The 16,865-nt window shown below is 44.8% G+C and overlaps 1 protein-coding gene across 1 annotated transcript in view; it reads left to right on the forward strand.

Moving 5' to 3' along the window:
• LOC121713723 (plexin-A2) overlaps positions 1-16,528 on the forward strand; it is a 69,913-nt gene extending 53,385 nt beyond the window's left edge. The window contains exons 13-17 of the mRNA XM_042098601.1: positions 5,617-5,807; positions 6,404-6,573; positions 6,941-7,153; positions 8,473-8,623; positions 12,364-16,528. Coding sequence (XP_041954535.1) covers positions 5,617-5,807; positions 6,404-6,573; positions 6,941-7,153; positions 8,473-8,623; positions 12,364-12,459 — 821 coding nt within the window. The 3' untranslated portion in view covers positions 12,460-16,528. The remainder of the gene's footprint in view (positions 1-5,616; positions 5,808-6,403; positions 6,574-6,940; positions 7,154-8,472; positions 8,624-12,363) is intronic.
• Positions 16,529-16,865: the final 337 nt, after the last annotated feature.

Consider the following 16,865-nt stretch of genomic DNA (forward strand, 5'->3'; position numbering starts at 1 on the left):
GCAAGAGACCGCACAAAGAGGGCGATGCTTTTTGAAACAATTAAAGAAAAAGCTATTGATGTTGTCTTTGCGCAGGAAACCCATACTGACGCAAGCAATAGCTCTGATTGGGCTTTGGAATTTGGGGGGTTATCGATCTTAAGTCATAATACCTCAACTAGTGGTGGTGTTGCTATTCTTTTTTCAGGTAGCTGTATCCCCTGTTCATATGAGGTTGATGAAATTGTTAAAGGTAGACTCTTGAGAGTCAGAGCTCAATATGAAAATACTTTTTTTGTTTTTGTGTGTGTCTATGCCCCAACGGTTGGGAGGGAGAGAATGATTTTCTTAAGTATCCTGGATGATCTGTTAAAGAATTGTGATTCTGGGGAGTGTTTACTTCTTGGTGGGGATTTCAACTGTACTGAGCTAGCTATTGATAGGAATCATGTAGAGCCTCATATGCCATCACGTAGAAGGCTCATTGAGATAATGAAGTCCCACGACCTTTCTGATTTATGGAGGAACTTTCATATAAAGCAGAAACAGTACACATGGGTCCACTCAAATAATAACATATTATCTCTGGCAAGATTAGACAGGTTCTATACCTTTAAACATCAGTTCAGTTTTTTTAGAAGCTGTCTCATCCTGCCAGTAGGTTTTTCCGATCATAGTATGGTGCTTTGTAATTTTTTTGTTAGTGCCACCAGATATAAGAGCGCATACTGGCACTTTAACACTAGTCTTTTGAATGATGGTAAGTTTAGGGATGTTTTCAAGTTTTTCTGGAAGGATTTTAGATCCACAAAGCAGTCTTTTCAGTCTGTGCAACAGTGGTGGGATTTTGGAAAGGCCCAGATAAAACAGTTGTGTCAGCAGTATACTTCCTGTGTCACAAGAGATATAGCTCAACGCATGAAATTGTTGGAAAATGAGATACTGGAGCTCCAAGGTTTAGCTGAAAGTACAGGTAATCAGTTATATATGGAAAATTTGAAAATAAAAAAGAATTGTTTGGCCAACTTGCTGGGCATTAAAGCACAAGGAGCTCTGGTCAGGTCTCGCTTCCAGTGTGCAGAATTAATGGATGCACCTTCCAAATTCTTTTTTAATCTGGAAAAGAAAAATGGCCAAAAACGGCTTATACATGCTTTGGTTTCAGAAACTGGAGCCCTCTTATCTGACGATAAACAAATTCGTGAGAGAGCAGTTGATTTCTACAAGGTTTTGTATAGGAGTGAAATCTCCTATAAACAGGCCCTTGACAGTCCTTTTTTGACGAATCTTCCTAAGGTATCTAGAGAAGCTAATTGCGACCTTGGAAGGGTGATTACCCTGGCTGAGTTGGAAAAGGCCCTCCATGGTATGGAGTGTGGCAAGGCACCGGGGATCGATGGTCTGCCGGTTGACTTTTATAAGTCTTTCTGGACAGAAGTAGGCGCAGACCTACTGGTCGTTTTGAGGAACAGCTTGGCCAAGGGGCAGCTGCCACTCAGTTGTCGCAGAGCAGTTCTTACTCTGTTACCGAAGAAGGGAGATTTGAAGGATATCAGGTCATGGAGACCCGTGTCTGTTCTATGTGCGGAATATCGGCTGCTCTCTAAGGTTCTTGCTAATAGACTCAGTGAAGTTTTAGGGGAAGTAATTGCACCTGACCAGACCTACTGTGTGCCGGGCAGGCTTATTTGTGATAATATTTCTTTTATTAGAGACGTTTTGGAAATTGGTAAACTTTTACATTTGGACTTTGGCCTTGTTTCTGTTGATCAGGAAAAAGCTTTTGATAGAGTTGAACATAATTATTTATGGAGCGTCTTGACTGCTTTTGGCTTTAATCCTGTTTTTATAAAGAAAATTAGAGCTCTATACTGTGACAATGAAAGTATTCTGAAAATTAATGGTGACTTGTGTGCTCCTTTCAAGGTTTTTAGGGGAATTAGACAAGGATGCCCCCTCTCTGGAATGCTATACTCCCTAGCCTTTGAGCCCCTGTTAGTACAGTTAAGAGCCAAACTAAAGGGTGTAACTCTTCCTGAGTGTAACATCTCTTTGAAGCTATCAGCTTATGCGGATGATGTAGCTATTCTGATTGAAAGCCAAAGGGATGTGGACACCATGTTAAATGTTTTTACTGATTTTAATCGTTTATCGTCTGCCAGAGTTAATTGGGGAAAAAGTGTGGCCCTGTTGGCCGGAAAATGGCCTGATGGCACACCGTGCCTCCCAGGTGGGTTAACCTGGTCTAGGGACGGGTTTAAATATTTGGGTGTGTTTCTTGGAGACGATAACTTTGTTCTAAGGAATTTTGAGGGGATTGTTGAGAAGGTTAAGGGCCGTCTTGGCAAGTGGAGTTTTTTAATTAAAAAATTGTCCTATAGGGGCCGTGTTCTAATAATTAACAACCTGGTGGCTTCATCCCTTTGGCACAGACTTGCATGTATAGACCCTCCAGCACATGTTTTATCTAAAATACAATCTATTCTGGTTGATTTCTTTTGGGATGGTCTACACTGGGTCCAACAAGGCGTGCTTTTTTTATCCAAGGATGAGGGTGGACAAGGATTGGTCCACCTGCAGAGTAGGGCAGCAGCCTTTCGTCTTCAGTTCATACAGAGACTTTTGGATGGACCTGTAAATTCCAGTTGGAAGGCTGTGGCTTGTGCCATCCTAAGAACTTTTGAAGGCTTGGGTCTGGATAGGACCCTCTTCTGGATGAATCCTGCCTTAATGAACTTAAACAAGCTCCCTGTGTTTTATCGCAATACGTTTAAAGTATGGGGTCTTTTGAAAGTATGGAGACCTCAGAATACAAGTTCTCTCTTTTGGCTTTTGCAAGAGCCATTGATATATGGTTCATGTTTGGATCTTACGCATGAGAAGCATTTTCCTGCTTTTAGTGGGATGTTTTGCAAAGCGCGGGTCATCACTTTGAAGGACCTCCTGCCTTTAGCTGGGCCAGGTTTTGAGAATGCTGAAGGAGTGGCCGAACACATGAAAATGAGATCCATCCGTGTAGTTAACAAATTCCTCTTGGAATTGCGGTCCCGCTTCACAGATGCTAGTCTAGCAATGTTGGATCAGTATGCCAGGGGTTTAGTTATGCTAAATGAATGTGATCCTGTTCCATGTTTTAGTGTGTCCTCTGGAGTTTGTAATGTCTTTTTGAAGGTTGAAGATTTAGTTTTTCTGGGTCCAAATCGCGCCTCTGGAAAGGCACTTTACAATCTTTGTGTAAAATCTCTGAATAGGAGGTGTTTGGAGTCTAGAGTTGACACACCTTGGCGTGCTGTTCTACATGTAGAACAGGATGTCAAACCACACTGGAGATCCTTTTACAAGTCACCATTAATTAAAAAGGTGGGGGATTTACAATGGAGGATTTTATATGGTGCAGTTGCTGTAAATTCTTTTGTTTGTGTTTTGAACTCTGATGTGAGGCATGAGTGCCCGTTTTGCAATGACAGGGAAACTGTTTTTCACGCTTTTATGCAATGCACACGCCTGATGCCTTTATTTTCCATTTTACGGAAACTGTTCACTTACTTCAATGAAAGTTTTTCAATGGAAACATTTATTTTTGGTTTTAATTATGTACAGAAGCGAAGGCACAAATGTCAATTGTTGAATTTTATCATTGGACAGGCTAAGATGTCTATATATGTTAGCAGGAGGAATAAGGTTGAGCATAACTCAAGATCTGATCTTTTAATGGTATTTGCAATCTTGGTGAGATCAAGGATTTTAATTGATTTTGGTTTCTACAAGGAAATGAGTGATCTTGAAACCTTTGAGATTATATGGTGTCAGGAAAATGCTCTGTGTATGGTTGTAGAGGATAAAGTGCAATTTAATACCTTGTTAGACGTTCCTGTGCCTGCTGTTTAACATACATAACTAGATGTGTCTTCTATTTATTTATTTATTTATTTTTTAATCATTCATCTTTGAGATGACTGTGTATGTCTTTTAGCTATTTGTAATAAAGGTTTTTATAAATTCAATTCTCACACACACACACACTAATGGGTCAGTAGACAGTGTTTTCTGCTGGCCGATGGGGAGAGCAGCCAGAGGCTTCTCAGTGGCTTACGTGGGATTTGAAACCACATTTCCACTCCTCTCTTTCACTTCCTCTCTACATCCCTCTATCCATCCCTTCGTCGCTCCACCCGTCCTTTCCCTGCGTCTGTCCTGTACTTCCTCTCCCCGGAGTCAGCCTGTGCTGCTCTGATCTTAAGAAAATCCCACTTGGAGTTCCACGCCGCTGTGAACACCCCCCACCCCCCTCCACCCAACCCTCCGCTCCCATAATCCCCTCTCTCCTTTGAAGCCAGGTGAGAGAGGGATGCCATGGGACGATGAGAGAGGGAGGGAGGGAGAGAAAGAGCACTTGTGTGTGTGTGTGTGTGTGTGTGTGATCATGGCTCCCTCAGGAGCTTTCAACCACCAGGATGGTTAAAAAAATAGAGAAAAATCTAATTGGGAAGAGCGTGGAGAAGCCTTTTTGCTTAACGTGAAATGCACACGGGAGGCAGGAGCTGAGGGGAGAGGGGACGACAAGATAGAAAGAGAGAGAGAGAGAGAGAGAGAGAGAGAGAGAGAGAGAGAGAGAGAGAGAGATCTTAACTTATTAGGGAAGTCCTTCGATGCATTGCTTCAGTCGGCAACAGAGACTCTTCGAACATGGCAGTTCCACAATGCTGCTGAAAGGGGGCAATTATGAGTCCTTTTGAGAGGAAAGCTGTGGAGGAGGGCAGGAGTGGGTATCAGAGAAGGAGTGTGAGAGGGAGGGAGAAAGAGAGAGGGAGGGAGAGGGAGAGATAGAGGAGGACGAGGAGAGAGGGAGAGGGAGGGAGGGAGAGTAAAGAAATGATTGCGTCAGCGCTGGGTAAAGTGAAAAGAGTGACAGAGAGAATGACAGAGAAAGAGAGAACGGAGTGAGAGAGTGGTGCACACCTACAGTACTCACTGGTTGAGTGAAACGGCGAGATGGAGAAAGGGATGGAGAGAGAGCAAGAACATGGAGAGAAGCAGAGAGAGGTGTGGCAGAGTGACAAAGGAAAAGAAGGAGGGAGAGTGGACGCTCTAGCAGCACGTTTGACTCGTCTGCTGACCAGAGGCATCATGGGAAAGCTGCAGCGCTGCTGTCATCCATCTTGTGAAGACAGCGTCTGGACGCTGGAGGAGAGGAGAGCTCGGGGGGAGTCCAGGCCAAGTCTGCACCAGCCCGCTATCATAAGGGATTAGCGCTTTCCACTTGGGCCTATCGCATCCCACAAGTGTGTGTGTGTGTGTGTGTTTGTGTGTGTGTGTATATGAGAGAGAAAGAGAGAGAGGGAGAAAGAGAGAGTGTGTGTTTGTGTGTGTGTGTGTCTGTGTGTGTGTGTTTGTGTGTGTGTTTGTGTGTTTGTGTGTGTGTGTGTGTGTGTGTGTGTGTGTGTGTGTGTGTGTGTGTGTGTGTGTGTTTGTGTTTGGGTGTATGTGTGTGTTTAAGAACACATTTTGTGTTTGTGTATGTGTGTATGACATGCTTAGAGAGCTTTCCAGCCTCCCTGTACTCTGTGTATATGTGTAAAGTACGCTGAAGTGTACTGACCAATAGGTTGCACTTCTCTCTTTCTCTGTCGTCCACAGACTCGACGCTCCGCTACACTGGCAGCCCAGACAGCCTGCGCTCCCGTGCCCCTATGATCACGCCTGACCTGGAGAGCGGCGTCAAGGTGTGGCACCTGGTGAAGAACCACGAGCACGGCGACCAGAAGGAGGGCGACCGCGGAAGCAAGATGGTGTCCGAGATCTACCTGACCCGCCTGCTGGCCACCAAGGTGCCTCTTCCGTCTCCCCCTCCTTCCTCCTCCTCCTCTTCCTCACCTCTTAAAACAGGGGGCAGCGATCCAGAGATGTCCATCTGGGGTCCACAAGCAATAACCCCTGTAGAGTTAGAGTAATAGTTAGAGTAATTTATCACTGTGTGTGTGTGTGTGTGTGTGTGTGTGTGTGTGTGTGTGTGTGTGCGTGTTTGACTGTGTGTCTCTGTGTGTATGGGCGTGTTTGGGTGTGAGTACCCCAAAAGGCAGTCCACTTAAACTAGGCCACTGCAGTAGTTTGACCTCTGTAAAAACTGCTCAGGGAGCTGCATGGTGATCCATCTGCTCAGAGACACAGTCAGATTAAAGGCTTTATTCTCACCTCGTGGTGCTGTACATACTATATGTTTCCAAATGCTATTTTAATTACATCTGAAGCTGCAGTCTATAGTTTGGATTAATTTTGTAAAAAAATGGATACAATAAAAAAACGACCCGAAATCCAGTTTGATTTTCCCTAGAAATGTTTGACCCCTCAGTGTCTTCCATATCTGTAGAGATCTCTTATCCCAGAGCCTTTGTTTACCTCCTCCCTTCTCTCTGGGTTTCTGCAGGGTACTCTTCAGAAGTTTGTGGACGACCTCTTTGAGACACTCTTCAGTACGGTCCACAGAGGCAGTGCCCTTCCTCTGGCCATTAAATACATGTTTGACTTCCTGGACGAGCAGGCGGACAGACACGCCATCCACGACACGGACGTACGCCACACATGGAAAAGCAACTGGTACGACACAAACTCTCTCACGATGTGACGTTTCGCTTCTAATTTTTGACTTTCTCATTTCTTGCATTTCCTTTTTCTTTGTAACTAATTTCTGATGTTGAACTAATGACGCATGTTTTCAGTTTTAGCTTTTCTTTATATCAAACTATTGTTTTAGTCAAAATTGAAGGTTTCTATTATCTTATGTAGAACTGCTAGATGTAGTTTTGACTGAATGTTAGGCGCAGTGTGGTTTATTTTTTTAGTCATATTGACACTGAGACCTCAAAGACGGCTCAAAGCTCGTAGGAAACGATTCAGCGGCGTTTGAGCCATGGTACCAGTCTCTAGGAGTAAGAGCTGACACGTGTGTGTTTCTCTCTGACAGCCTTCCTCTGCGTTTCTGGGTGAACGTGATCAAGAACCCGCAGTTTGTCTTCGACATCCACAAAAGTAGCATCACAGATGCGTGTCTGTCGGTGGTGGCGCAGACCTTCATGGACTCCTGCTCGACCTCCGAACACCGGCTGGGCAAGGACTCACCCTCCAACAAGCTGCTCTACGCTAAAGACATCCCCAACTACAAGAGCTGGGTGGAGAGGTGAGAGACTCAACTAGACATGGAAGTTTAAAGTCAAGTTAAAGGAGAGGTACGGCGATTTTTCACATAGATCTCTGTTTCGCGAGGTCACCGAGTACTGTCGGTACGAAAACAAACGAAACCAAGCGGTTCTACCTAGCTCAAGTTGCTGCAGCCAGCAGCTAGAGCTACAGGGCAGCTACAGTGCTACACTCTGGGGGCATGAACATGGGGGCTCATGAACAGAGATCTATGTGGAAAATCGCCGTAATTCTCCTTTAAGGGGAGCCAAAGCAGTGGAGTCAGTGTCAGTTGGGTTCAGTGACCACAGGGACCCAGGTTCGATTCCGACATGAGGTCATTTCCTGAACCCATTCCATTCCCCATCTCTCTCCCTCCCACTCATTTCTTGTTCCCTCTTCACTGGTCCATCAAGTAAAGGCTAAAAACTCTCCAAACAACAGCTAGATACCAAAGAACAAATATCTCTCTAATGTTAGGCTAAAGATTGAACATGTATGGGTAATATTGTTCTTGTGTTTGCCCAACATTTTTAAAAAATAAGAAAGATGTTACATTTTGTATTTTAGATAGATAGATAGATAGATAGATAGATAGATAGATAGATAGATAGATACTTTATTGATCCCCAGGGGAAATTCAAGGTCTATCTATCTATCTATCTATCTATCTATCTATCTATCTAAAATACAAAATGTAACATCTTTCTTATTTTTTAAAAATGATTTGGATTTTGGAGTAGGAGTAGGCTGTAAATGATTTTTCTTGTGTCTTCTCACTGAGATCCCCAGTCTCCTGCCATGTATCAGAATAGTTCTCTTTTTCACAATACAATGAAGTATCCCCAGTGGAGATGAGATCCCAGGGTTGCTCCGACATGAGAAATGATCGCCTTGTAATATTCAGTGATGACTATTCAATATGGGAGTTCGGTTTGACTACAGCCCCACAGCCGTGGCAGTATCACCCCAGAGTTTACCTCTGATGTTGTTGTGTCTCCATCCAACACACAGTCATGTCTCCACTCCAGTGTGGTTAGTTCTGGTCATAGATCTCTGATCAAATGTGCTCTCTCTGCTTTAACTGCTACACAGGTTTGGATTTTTTTTAAGAAGAATTTCATTTTAAGGATCCCATGTCAAATATTAAATACATGAGGTTCATGGCTTGTTTGTATTAGCTAATAGCGGACTGCTTTCTCTTCTGATCACTGCTCTGGTTATTATTGTTTGTCCTCAGACATATCTGGTAGTTTCAAGTCATATAGCTTTGACATTATTTGGTATTTGCTGAGCAGCGACCCCTGTCTGTCTTCTCAGGTACTATGCGGACATTAACCGGCTGCCTGCCATCAGTGACCAGGACATGAACGCCTACCTGGCCGAGCAGGCGCGTCTCCACTCCAACGAGTTCAACATGCTCAGTGCCCTCAATGAGATCTACTCTTACGTTAGCAAGTACAGCGAGGAGGTGAGCCTCAGGCACACACACACACGCACGCACACTGCCTCACACCAGAATGCACACACACACATAGACACACACACACACACACACTGCCTCACAACGGCACGCACACACACACACACACACACATACACATACACACACATTCAACATTACACACATTCACACATACAGAAGCACAGTATGGTGCTTGGAAAACTGTCGTGACAAAATGGGCATGCCATTAATCAGTCTGTGCCGTGTGTCAATACACAGTGTGTAGGGTCATTAGTGAACTTCAGCAGCTGGAGCTGGCTTTTAAATTACTTTTTTTTTTTAAATGAAGACACTTAGTACTCTTTTTCATCACACTCCCTTATACCGTGCATATGAGATTGTGTGAAAACAATATGTTGTGTGTGTCTGTGTGTGTGTGTGTGTGTGTGTGTATGCTCGGCTGTGTGTGTGTGTGTCTGTGTGTGTCGAAGAGAAAGAGGGAGAGAACACTCAATACAATCTTATCTTCAAAAGCAGTGAAACAATAAGTTACATAACCTAATGTGTGACGTAAAGCCTATCGTAATAGGTTTAATATGTCCCAGTGTAGCAACCGATAGCTAATTTATCCACCAATATTGCCTCCAGCAGCCACAGATTTGTGCTTTGTGGTCCCAGTGGTATCAATCAGGTGGAAATCCCTGTACTGTGAAATTATAACCACTGCGCCTTAAGCCAGTACAATCACACACTGCCAATGGATGGGCATGGATGTGATGCATTAATATGTATCAGAACAGAAAGGTGTGTGTGTGTGTGTGTGTGTGTGTGTGTGTTTGCCGGCTTCATCCCCAGGCTTATTTAGTCAATATCTTCTGATCTTTGGAGATTTGAGGAGATAGTGACTGTCCTGATATGACACGTTAAAACTATGGTGTCCTTTTGGAGTGCATGAGTGTGCTATGGCATGGCCATAAAGCTCTTTGAATTGAAAGAAAATGAATTGTATGAAATTGAATTTAGAAAGATCAGCAGAGAGAGGCAGAGCGAGTGAGAGAATCTGTAAAAAAGAGAAAGAGTTTGAGCAAGAGAAGTATAGTGTGTGTGTGTGTGTGTGTGTGTGTGTGTGTGTGTGTGTGTGTGTGTGTGTGTGTGTGTGTGTGTGTGTGTGTGTGTGTGTGTGTGCGCGCATGGAGGGTGGGGGTTGGGTTGCGGTGTAGAGGATGAATATGTCTCTCTCCCACAGTGACAGGCTCTCTCTGGGGACCTATTAGTCTGACCCGCACATTGCACTGCAGGGGAGTAAAGGGGAGGGGTGAGGAGAGGAGAAGGGATAAGAGGAGGAGAGGAGAAAGGAGAAGAGAGGAGAAGAGGAGAGAAGAGAGAACGTGTGAAGAGGAGAGGAGCGGGGAGGAGATGTGAGGGATTGAGAGAGCAGAGGGAGGAGCCTGGTTATGTGAATTGTCTACCTCTCTGTCTGGCTCAGTCTCTCCCACTTACCTTACCTTACCACAGCTCTCATTCAGTCTAGTACGTGTGTGTGTGTGTGTGTGTGTGTATGTGTGTGGGCAGTGTGTTCTCGCATCTCTCTCTCTCTCTCTCTCTCTCTCTCTCTCTCTCTCTCTCTCTCTCATTCAATTCAGATTCAAGTAGCTTTGTTGGCATGTCTGTTTATTTGCAGTAATGCCAAACCAAGGTGTAATGTTCAAGAAAAAAAAATGTATAATGATTTAACAGTAAAAAAACATCAAAGGATTAAAAATATCAACAATAAGCGAACTGCTAACTGGCTCTGTCTCTCTTTCTCTCACATATCCACTCTGTATCGATCTCCCTCTCATACATATTCCATCCACATCCATCTGTTTTGGCTTCAGTTCTCTCTCTCTCTCTCTCCCTCTCTCTTCATCTCTCCCTCTCTCTCTTCTCTCTCTCTCTTCTCTCTCTTCTCTCCCTATCTCTCGCTCTTTCTCTTCTCTCTCTCTCCCTCTCTCTTTGTGTTCGCGTGTGTGTGTGTGTGTGTGTGTGTGTGTGTGTGTGTCTGGGCAGGCGCAAACAGGGCTAGCATGGCTGCTAAAAGGATTGGAGCTAAGTGGCAGGAGGACCAGACACACACCTGCATGCATTGCAGATTAATAACCCAATGTGATTGGAGCCAGACAGAGCCAGGCACCGCCGCCCGCCTCTAAGAGCACTTAACCAGATGAGGGAGAGAGGGGGAGAGGAGGAGTGGAGGGGAAGAGAGAAAGAGAGAGAGAGGGGGAAGATAGAGAGACATGAGAGAAGTGATGGTGAGAGAGGGACAAAGGATGGTGAGAGGATGAGGATGAGGAGGAGAGAGGGGATGAAGACCCAGAAAAAAGACAATGGAGGGAGAGAGGAGAGAGAGTGAGAAGAGAGAGAGGAGTGAGAGAGAGAGAGGAGTGAGAGAGAGAGAGCACGGAAAAGAGGACACAAAAGACACAAGAGGCTGAAGAAAGGAGAAGGAAAAACAAGCAGAGGGAAGAAAGAAAGACTTGCATAGAAGAGAAAGAAAGGATGAGTTAGGGAGAGGGAGTCTAGCGTCATGGCCGTCCACCCACAATAAAGAATCCAGAGCACGTGAGCACACAGACTCCCGGGCGAAGGACGGCATTAGCGTTACCTCTCTCTCCGGTCACTCTAGCCCCATCCGCTGGACATTCACCAGTCAGTGTAGCCAGCTGTACAGCCAGCAACAGACCACTGCCTTAAACACCTGGCCCAGGGACCCTGACCTTCACAGGGGTAAAGGCTTTAGCACCCTGCTCCCCCCTGCCCTTCTGACCTCAGATGTCCCAGTGATGCCCCTAATGACCAGCCCAGTGCGGAGCTGAGCCCTCTGAGGTGCCCTACCTCATCAAGCTCCTCATTACTACTCCCCTTTGATATTTATATGCCTGAAAGGCCCCAGCCAGCAGGGGGCCTCGGCGAGCCAACGCTGCCTGCCTGCCTGCCTGCCTGCCTGCGTGTCTCCGTGTCTGGCTGGTGTGCAGGGTTTGTTGCTGGGGGGTGGTGGGACAGGCAGGGCCCCCGTGCGTCGGCCGCCGCCTCTTTGAACACGACGTGACATGCGCTGCGTTTATGTCTGGGCGGGGACAGGGTGACGGGCGAGCGATAGACACGCGGGATATAACGAGGCCAGGAGGAGGAGAGGAAGTATTCCAGCGGAGGTGACTCGTGGTGCCTCTCTCTTCCTCTCTTTCTAGCTCTCTCTCTCTCTCTCTACATTCCCTGTCTCTCTGTCTTTTCTCTCTTCCCCTGTCTCCATCTCTCCCTTCATAACTAGTCCTTTGTTTTTGTTCTCTACCTTTGTTTCTCCTCTCTGTCTGTCGTTCTTACTCTCCTATCTCTCTCCCATCTTTCTCTCTCCCCCTCCCTCCCTCTCTCCCTCTCCCCTCTCTTCCCTCCCTCACTCTCTCTGTCTGAGGCACAGGCGATTAAATCTCCCCTTTTAATGTTCTATTCATGAAACAGCGTCTGGCTTGCGCTTCCATCAAAGCTTGTGTTATGAGCAGCCTTGTGATTTGGATGGAGCCTTGTCGTAGTCTTTAGGAGGAGGCCACCGTGCTGCTTGTGATGGAGATGTAGCCTTGTCATAGTCTTTAGTTTTTTGAAAATCCATCCAACTCCAAATTGTCTGCCTGTGTTGAGTGCAGGTCTATCTGTCACAGTGTTGAGTGCAGGTCTATCTGTGCTAGTGGCAGTCAGTTGTTGATGGGCTTTGTGTCTCTTCTCTCTTCCTGTAGATCATAGCGGCCCTGGAGCAGGACGAGCAGGCTAAGAAGCAGCGTCTGGCCATGAAAGTACAACAACTCATCACCGCCATGTCTCACGAGAGCTGAGAGCACCACAGAGCAACGGAGAGCGCGCGCGCGAGAGAGAGAGAGGGGGGGAGAAAGAGAGAATGAACAACATCAAGAGTGAGAGAAAGAGAGAAAAGCAAGGGGGACTGGCATCTGCACCTGTGCCATCCTTCCACCACTACCACCCAAGGAGTCTCAGCACAGCACATGGTACTTAACGCTGACCTGAGACCGGGGATTTTCAGCTCCACCAAACCAGTAGGACTGGTTCAGTGGACCTTACCAAAATGTCTGCCCTCACAAGACACTGGCTGGAGGTGCATGTTCCATCCTGTTGTGAACAGATAATGAGAGCAGAGCTGTCCTGAGACACCTCAACTTTTTTTCCCCATTTTCTTCGGCAGTCTCTTGTGTGTGTCTGGCACAAGAGCAACACGCAGTGACAGGAACTCAAGCAGGACAACATGATGGGGCAGCATATCTCTCTCTCTCTCTCGCTCTCTCTCTCTCTCTCTCTCTCTCTCTCTCTCTCTTTTTTTTTTCTCTCTCTTACTACGGACTCTTAAGAGCCAGAGTGGAACATTTGGCTGTAGCCATGTCCTTTGAGAATTTTTATTTTTATACACGAACACTTTAAAAACCTCTTCCATTACTCCGTGGCTTTTGGCATCTCCCGACATCGTGATGCATACGGCTCTTCTCGCTTTCGTGTCCTGTCTCGTTGGGTGACGGGTTGACAACGACAGGACGGAGAGCCTGTCTCATCGGTCTGTCCCTCTCTCTCTCATCCTCACTCTCGGAGGCCAGTCGCCAGCCTTCTTCCGAAAGACGCAGAGAGACTAGACGTGAGTTTACTGTCCACTCATGGAGTAAAAAAAAAAACAATGTGCGAAAGAGTGAAAGGTCACGTGATCAATCAGGTCGGCCGATCCTCCGCATCGTGTCACAGTTTATCTCGGAGGAAAGGAGTGGCTGATCGACGACTTCAAAAGACTCTCCTCAGCCAGTGTCTCTGTGTGTAAATGTCCCGTTCTTCTTCTTTTTTAAAACGACGTGTGAAATTGTATGTGAATGTACAAAATGTTGCTCTATTTTAGTCATCTTTTGTTTTCCTAGAGCAGAGAGAGGCCGCAGAACAGAGCTGAACTCTGAGGGAAGACCCTTGGCCAAGAGAAAAAAATGCTGTAAACATTCTGGTTACCGAGGACCTTTTTAGCTTGATAAATGTCATTCATTATTATATTGCCAAAATACGCTTTGTGATTGAAGTGTGCTGTGTGCAATCGTATGGGCAGTTCCCTCTGGACACTGGGCTGCCACACTATAGATTGCGTTTCTACTCCACTATATATTGGAGAATGCTTCCTGTAGATGGAATGAACTTGCATCGCGGGCGGTAGAAGTGGGATCGATCCACTATAAAGCTGACCAGACAGTGTTATGTTTTCAGTTTCTGTCAACTTGTGTGTGTATTTTTGCATGCGTCATCCAGAACCACTCAAGAGAGAGAGAGAGAGAGAAAGAAAAGAAAACCTCATCCATTTCTACTCTGTTTTTTAAGTGCCAAGAAGGTTGCATTAGCTCCAAGAGGCTAAGAGGTTAGCTGCAGATATAATGCGCAATTCAGTCACCACTGCTATATATCGATATATATAGATAGATATATATCTTCATGCTACAGTGACAACCCTTCTTAGGGTCGATCTTGATTAAGTGCCAAAAGAATCACTTTAAATTATTCACTGACGTGTCAAAAAAAAAAGTCGGTTAATGCTTTATAAAGGGACTCAAGACCTCAGACTGAGGGGCGACTGAAAGCCCAGACAAGAAGCTGACTGTGGGCCTGACCTGGCCCGGATGCCAGCCGGGTCTGAGCCAGAGCCAGTTCCCCTCTCCTCTCTGGAAAAGCGGCACTCACTCGACAGGAACTAGGAGAGATCAGACGACCTCCACCCTGCCACTGCCATCTCTCTGGATTTTGAGCATCTGTCTCGAAGCGCTCGAAGGCAGCTAGGTACGATAACGAAGGAAGTGGGGCTGGACTATCACCCTGTAAAAAATTACACACACACACACACACACACACACACACACAAACATACACTCTTGGATGTGAACAGTTTGGGGGTGGGTGGTTTTTATTCATTTCTTTTCCTCCCCCCCCTACATGGAGAGTGTACTATCCAAACAACAAGCAAGAACAAAGTAATTTCTCTCATTTATAATGCATCTGGCCCACTAAAGATGAGTTATATTCCGCTGTTGGTTTCATCTACACAGACAAGGTCATTAGAGGTTAAAGTCAAGGTGTGCTAGAAATTGCTTATGAAATTGTTCTAAATGGGAGCCAAGCCAGGTTCTAAGCTGGTTCTTTTTTCCAATGGTATTGGGGGTTCAGTCTTGTGCATGGTAACTGCCGACGTTCATCTCAGTGTTGTGCTGTGGCAAGTGCAATGCTAGCTTGTTGTTTACATCAAATACTTGAAACTTGATAGTGTTAATGGTGTACGTTGAATTTTATTTTTAGTATTGGGGGTAAATATCATACCAAAAGATGCTTTCTTTTATTTTTTTTATTTTTCCTTCCCTCCCGTTGCCTTAGAACACCTCGCACCAAACATGATCCTCAGACCGTCCACACACACACACACACACACACACACACACACACACACAATATGACCTCCTCTTCCTGACTTGTATAGCTGAGTTTAAAAGCAGTGTTTGAGGACGAAATGACAGGCAAAGAGTGCATCATCCCCCATCCAGGTGTCTCATCTCTGTTGTCTCAGGTGAAGAGGAATGAAGAGATCTAGAGCAGAGAGAGACAGAGAGATTGAGAAAGAGAGAGCGAGAAATACAGAGATAGAGAGAGAAAGAGAGAGAGAGAGAGAATCCCCTTTAGCTCTGGTTTCCTGCAGCAGCTTTGAAGCAGCGCTTTGATCTCACCTAGTCGTGTGCACAGCGTGATCAGAAGATTTAGAAAAAAAATAGATATATATCCACATCAAAACCGAAAGAGGGCCTCGAACTTCAGCAGGGATTGACATGATTGACATGGAATAATGCAGGCAGCTGCTGGGGGGGCCTCTCTAGGGCCCAGCTGATGGTCATGGACAAGTCACCTCATTCACCAGCAGCTCAATTAAACACCGATCGCCCACAACACTACATCTTACATCACACCCATATGCTACACTGTATCAAGGACTATAACAAATAAAGTGTTGCTTTTTCCCCCTCTGCCATAATTGAAGTCTATCCGTTATTGTCATCGGCCCCCTCTTATCATGCAGTGATGCTAACTGAAAGGACACCTTGTCAGGCTACTTACACTACTCACACTTGTCATAGTGTAGGAGGGATTTGTAAGATTGTAAGATGAGATTTCACAGAGTAGGATATGTTTTTGTTATTATTTTATTTATTGTTGTTTTTTGTTAGGCATCCTTTCATCCTAAAAAGGTTTTTTAGTTTTTGTTTCTTTTTTTCTTTTTTTGAGACGCGGAATTCACCTACACTCATGTGTTCACGTAGTGATGATCTTCCACATTTGGTCACTTTTGAGCCTCAACTTAAACTTCCACTCTGGAGCCCCTACCGTAGTGTTGTTCAGGTCTTTCGTGGCTCTCACACCATGGCAAAGGGGACTCTTTCAGTCATTGGACAGTCAAATGCTTGCACAGGCCACATTATATATTTTTTGCCATTCCACAGTCAAAAGCCAGAGAGATGGGCCTGAATATCACTGCAGAAGAAATGAATATCCTTCCACTTCAAAACACAGTACATAATATACCAACCCTTCTTTGTTGACACTGGAGTTGTGTATTATTGTAAATAAAATAATAATTATGATAATTATTATTATTATGGCTGTCTGTTCTTGTTGTTTTATAAAGGTGTTGTGAAAATTGTAAGAAAGGTCAAATATTTAAAAAAAAAAAAAGGTTGGTCTTGTTTTTTTTTTTTGTTTTTTTTTTGCGTTTGTTATGATAATATATTATTGTGTACCTATTGTAAATATGAAGCACACCTATTTTGCAAGCCAAGGATTCACTTTGTACCGTTGTTATATATAAATAAACTTTACTGGTTAAAAAAGCGATCATTTGAATGGTGTGGATTTGTTGAGAGCCAGACAGACAGACAAGCGTAAAGATATAAGATAATTTCGGAAATCACTCACTCACATTCATGACAGCAATATGAGTGAAATTTTACAAAATTCAACAATCAAAGATAACAAGACTAGTCAGACAATTGCAAACCCTCGCCCTTGTAAGTGGTCAGTAAAGAAAGTGGGTGAGTAAAATCCTATGTCCAGATCATCGTATAGAAAGACTGAGATATTGTGAACTCCTCTTCCTTGTATTAGAATTTGAAGTAAGTCGGAACAGTACTTTTTTAGTATGGACACAAAGAACAACATATTGGTCGATGGA

The sequence above is a fragment of the Alosa sapidissima genome, chromosome 7 (genome assembly GCF_018492685.1).
Source record: "Alosa sapidissima isolate fAloSap1 chromosome 7, fAloSap1.pri, whole genome shotgun sequence".
In the NCBI taxonomy this organism is placed as follows: Eukaryota; Metazoa; Chordata; class Actinopteri; order Clupeiformes; family Clupeidae; genus Alosa; species Alosa sapidissima.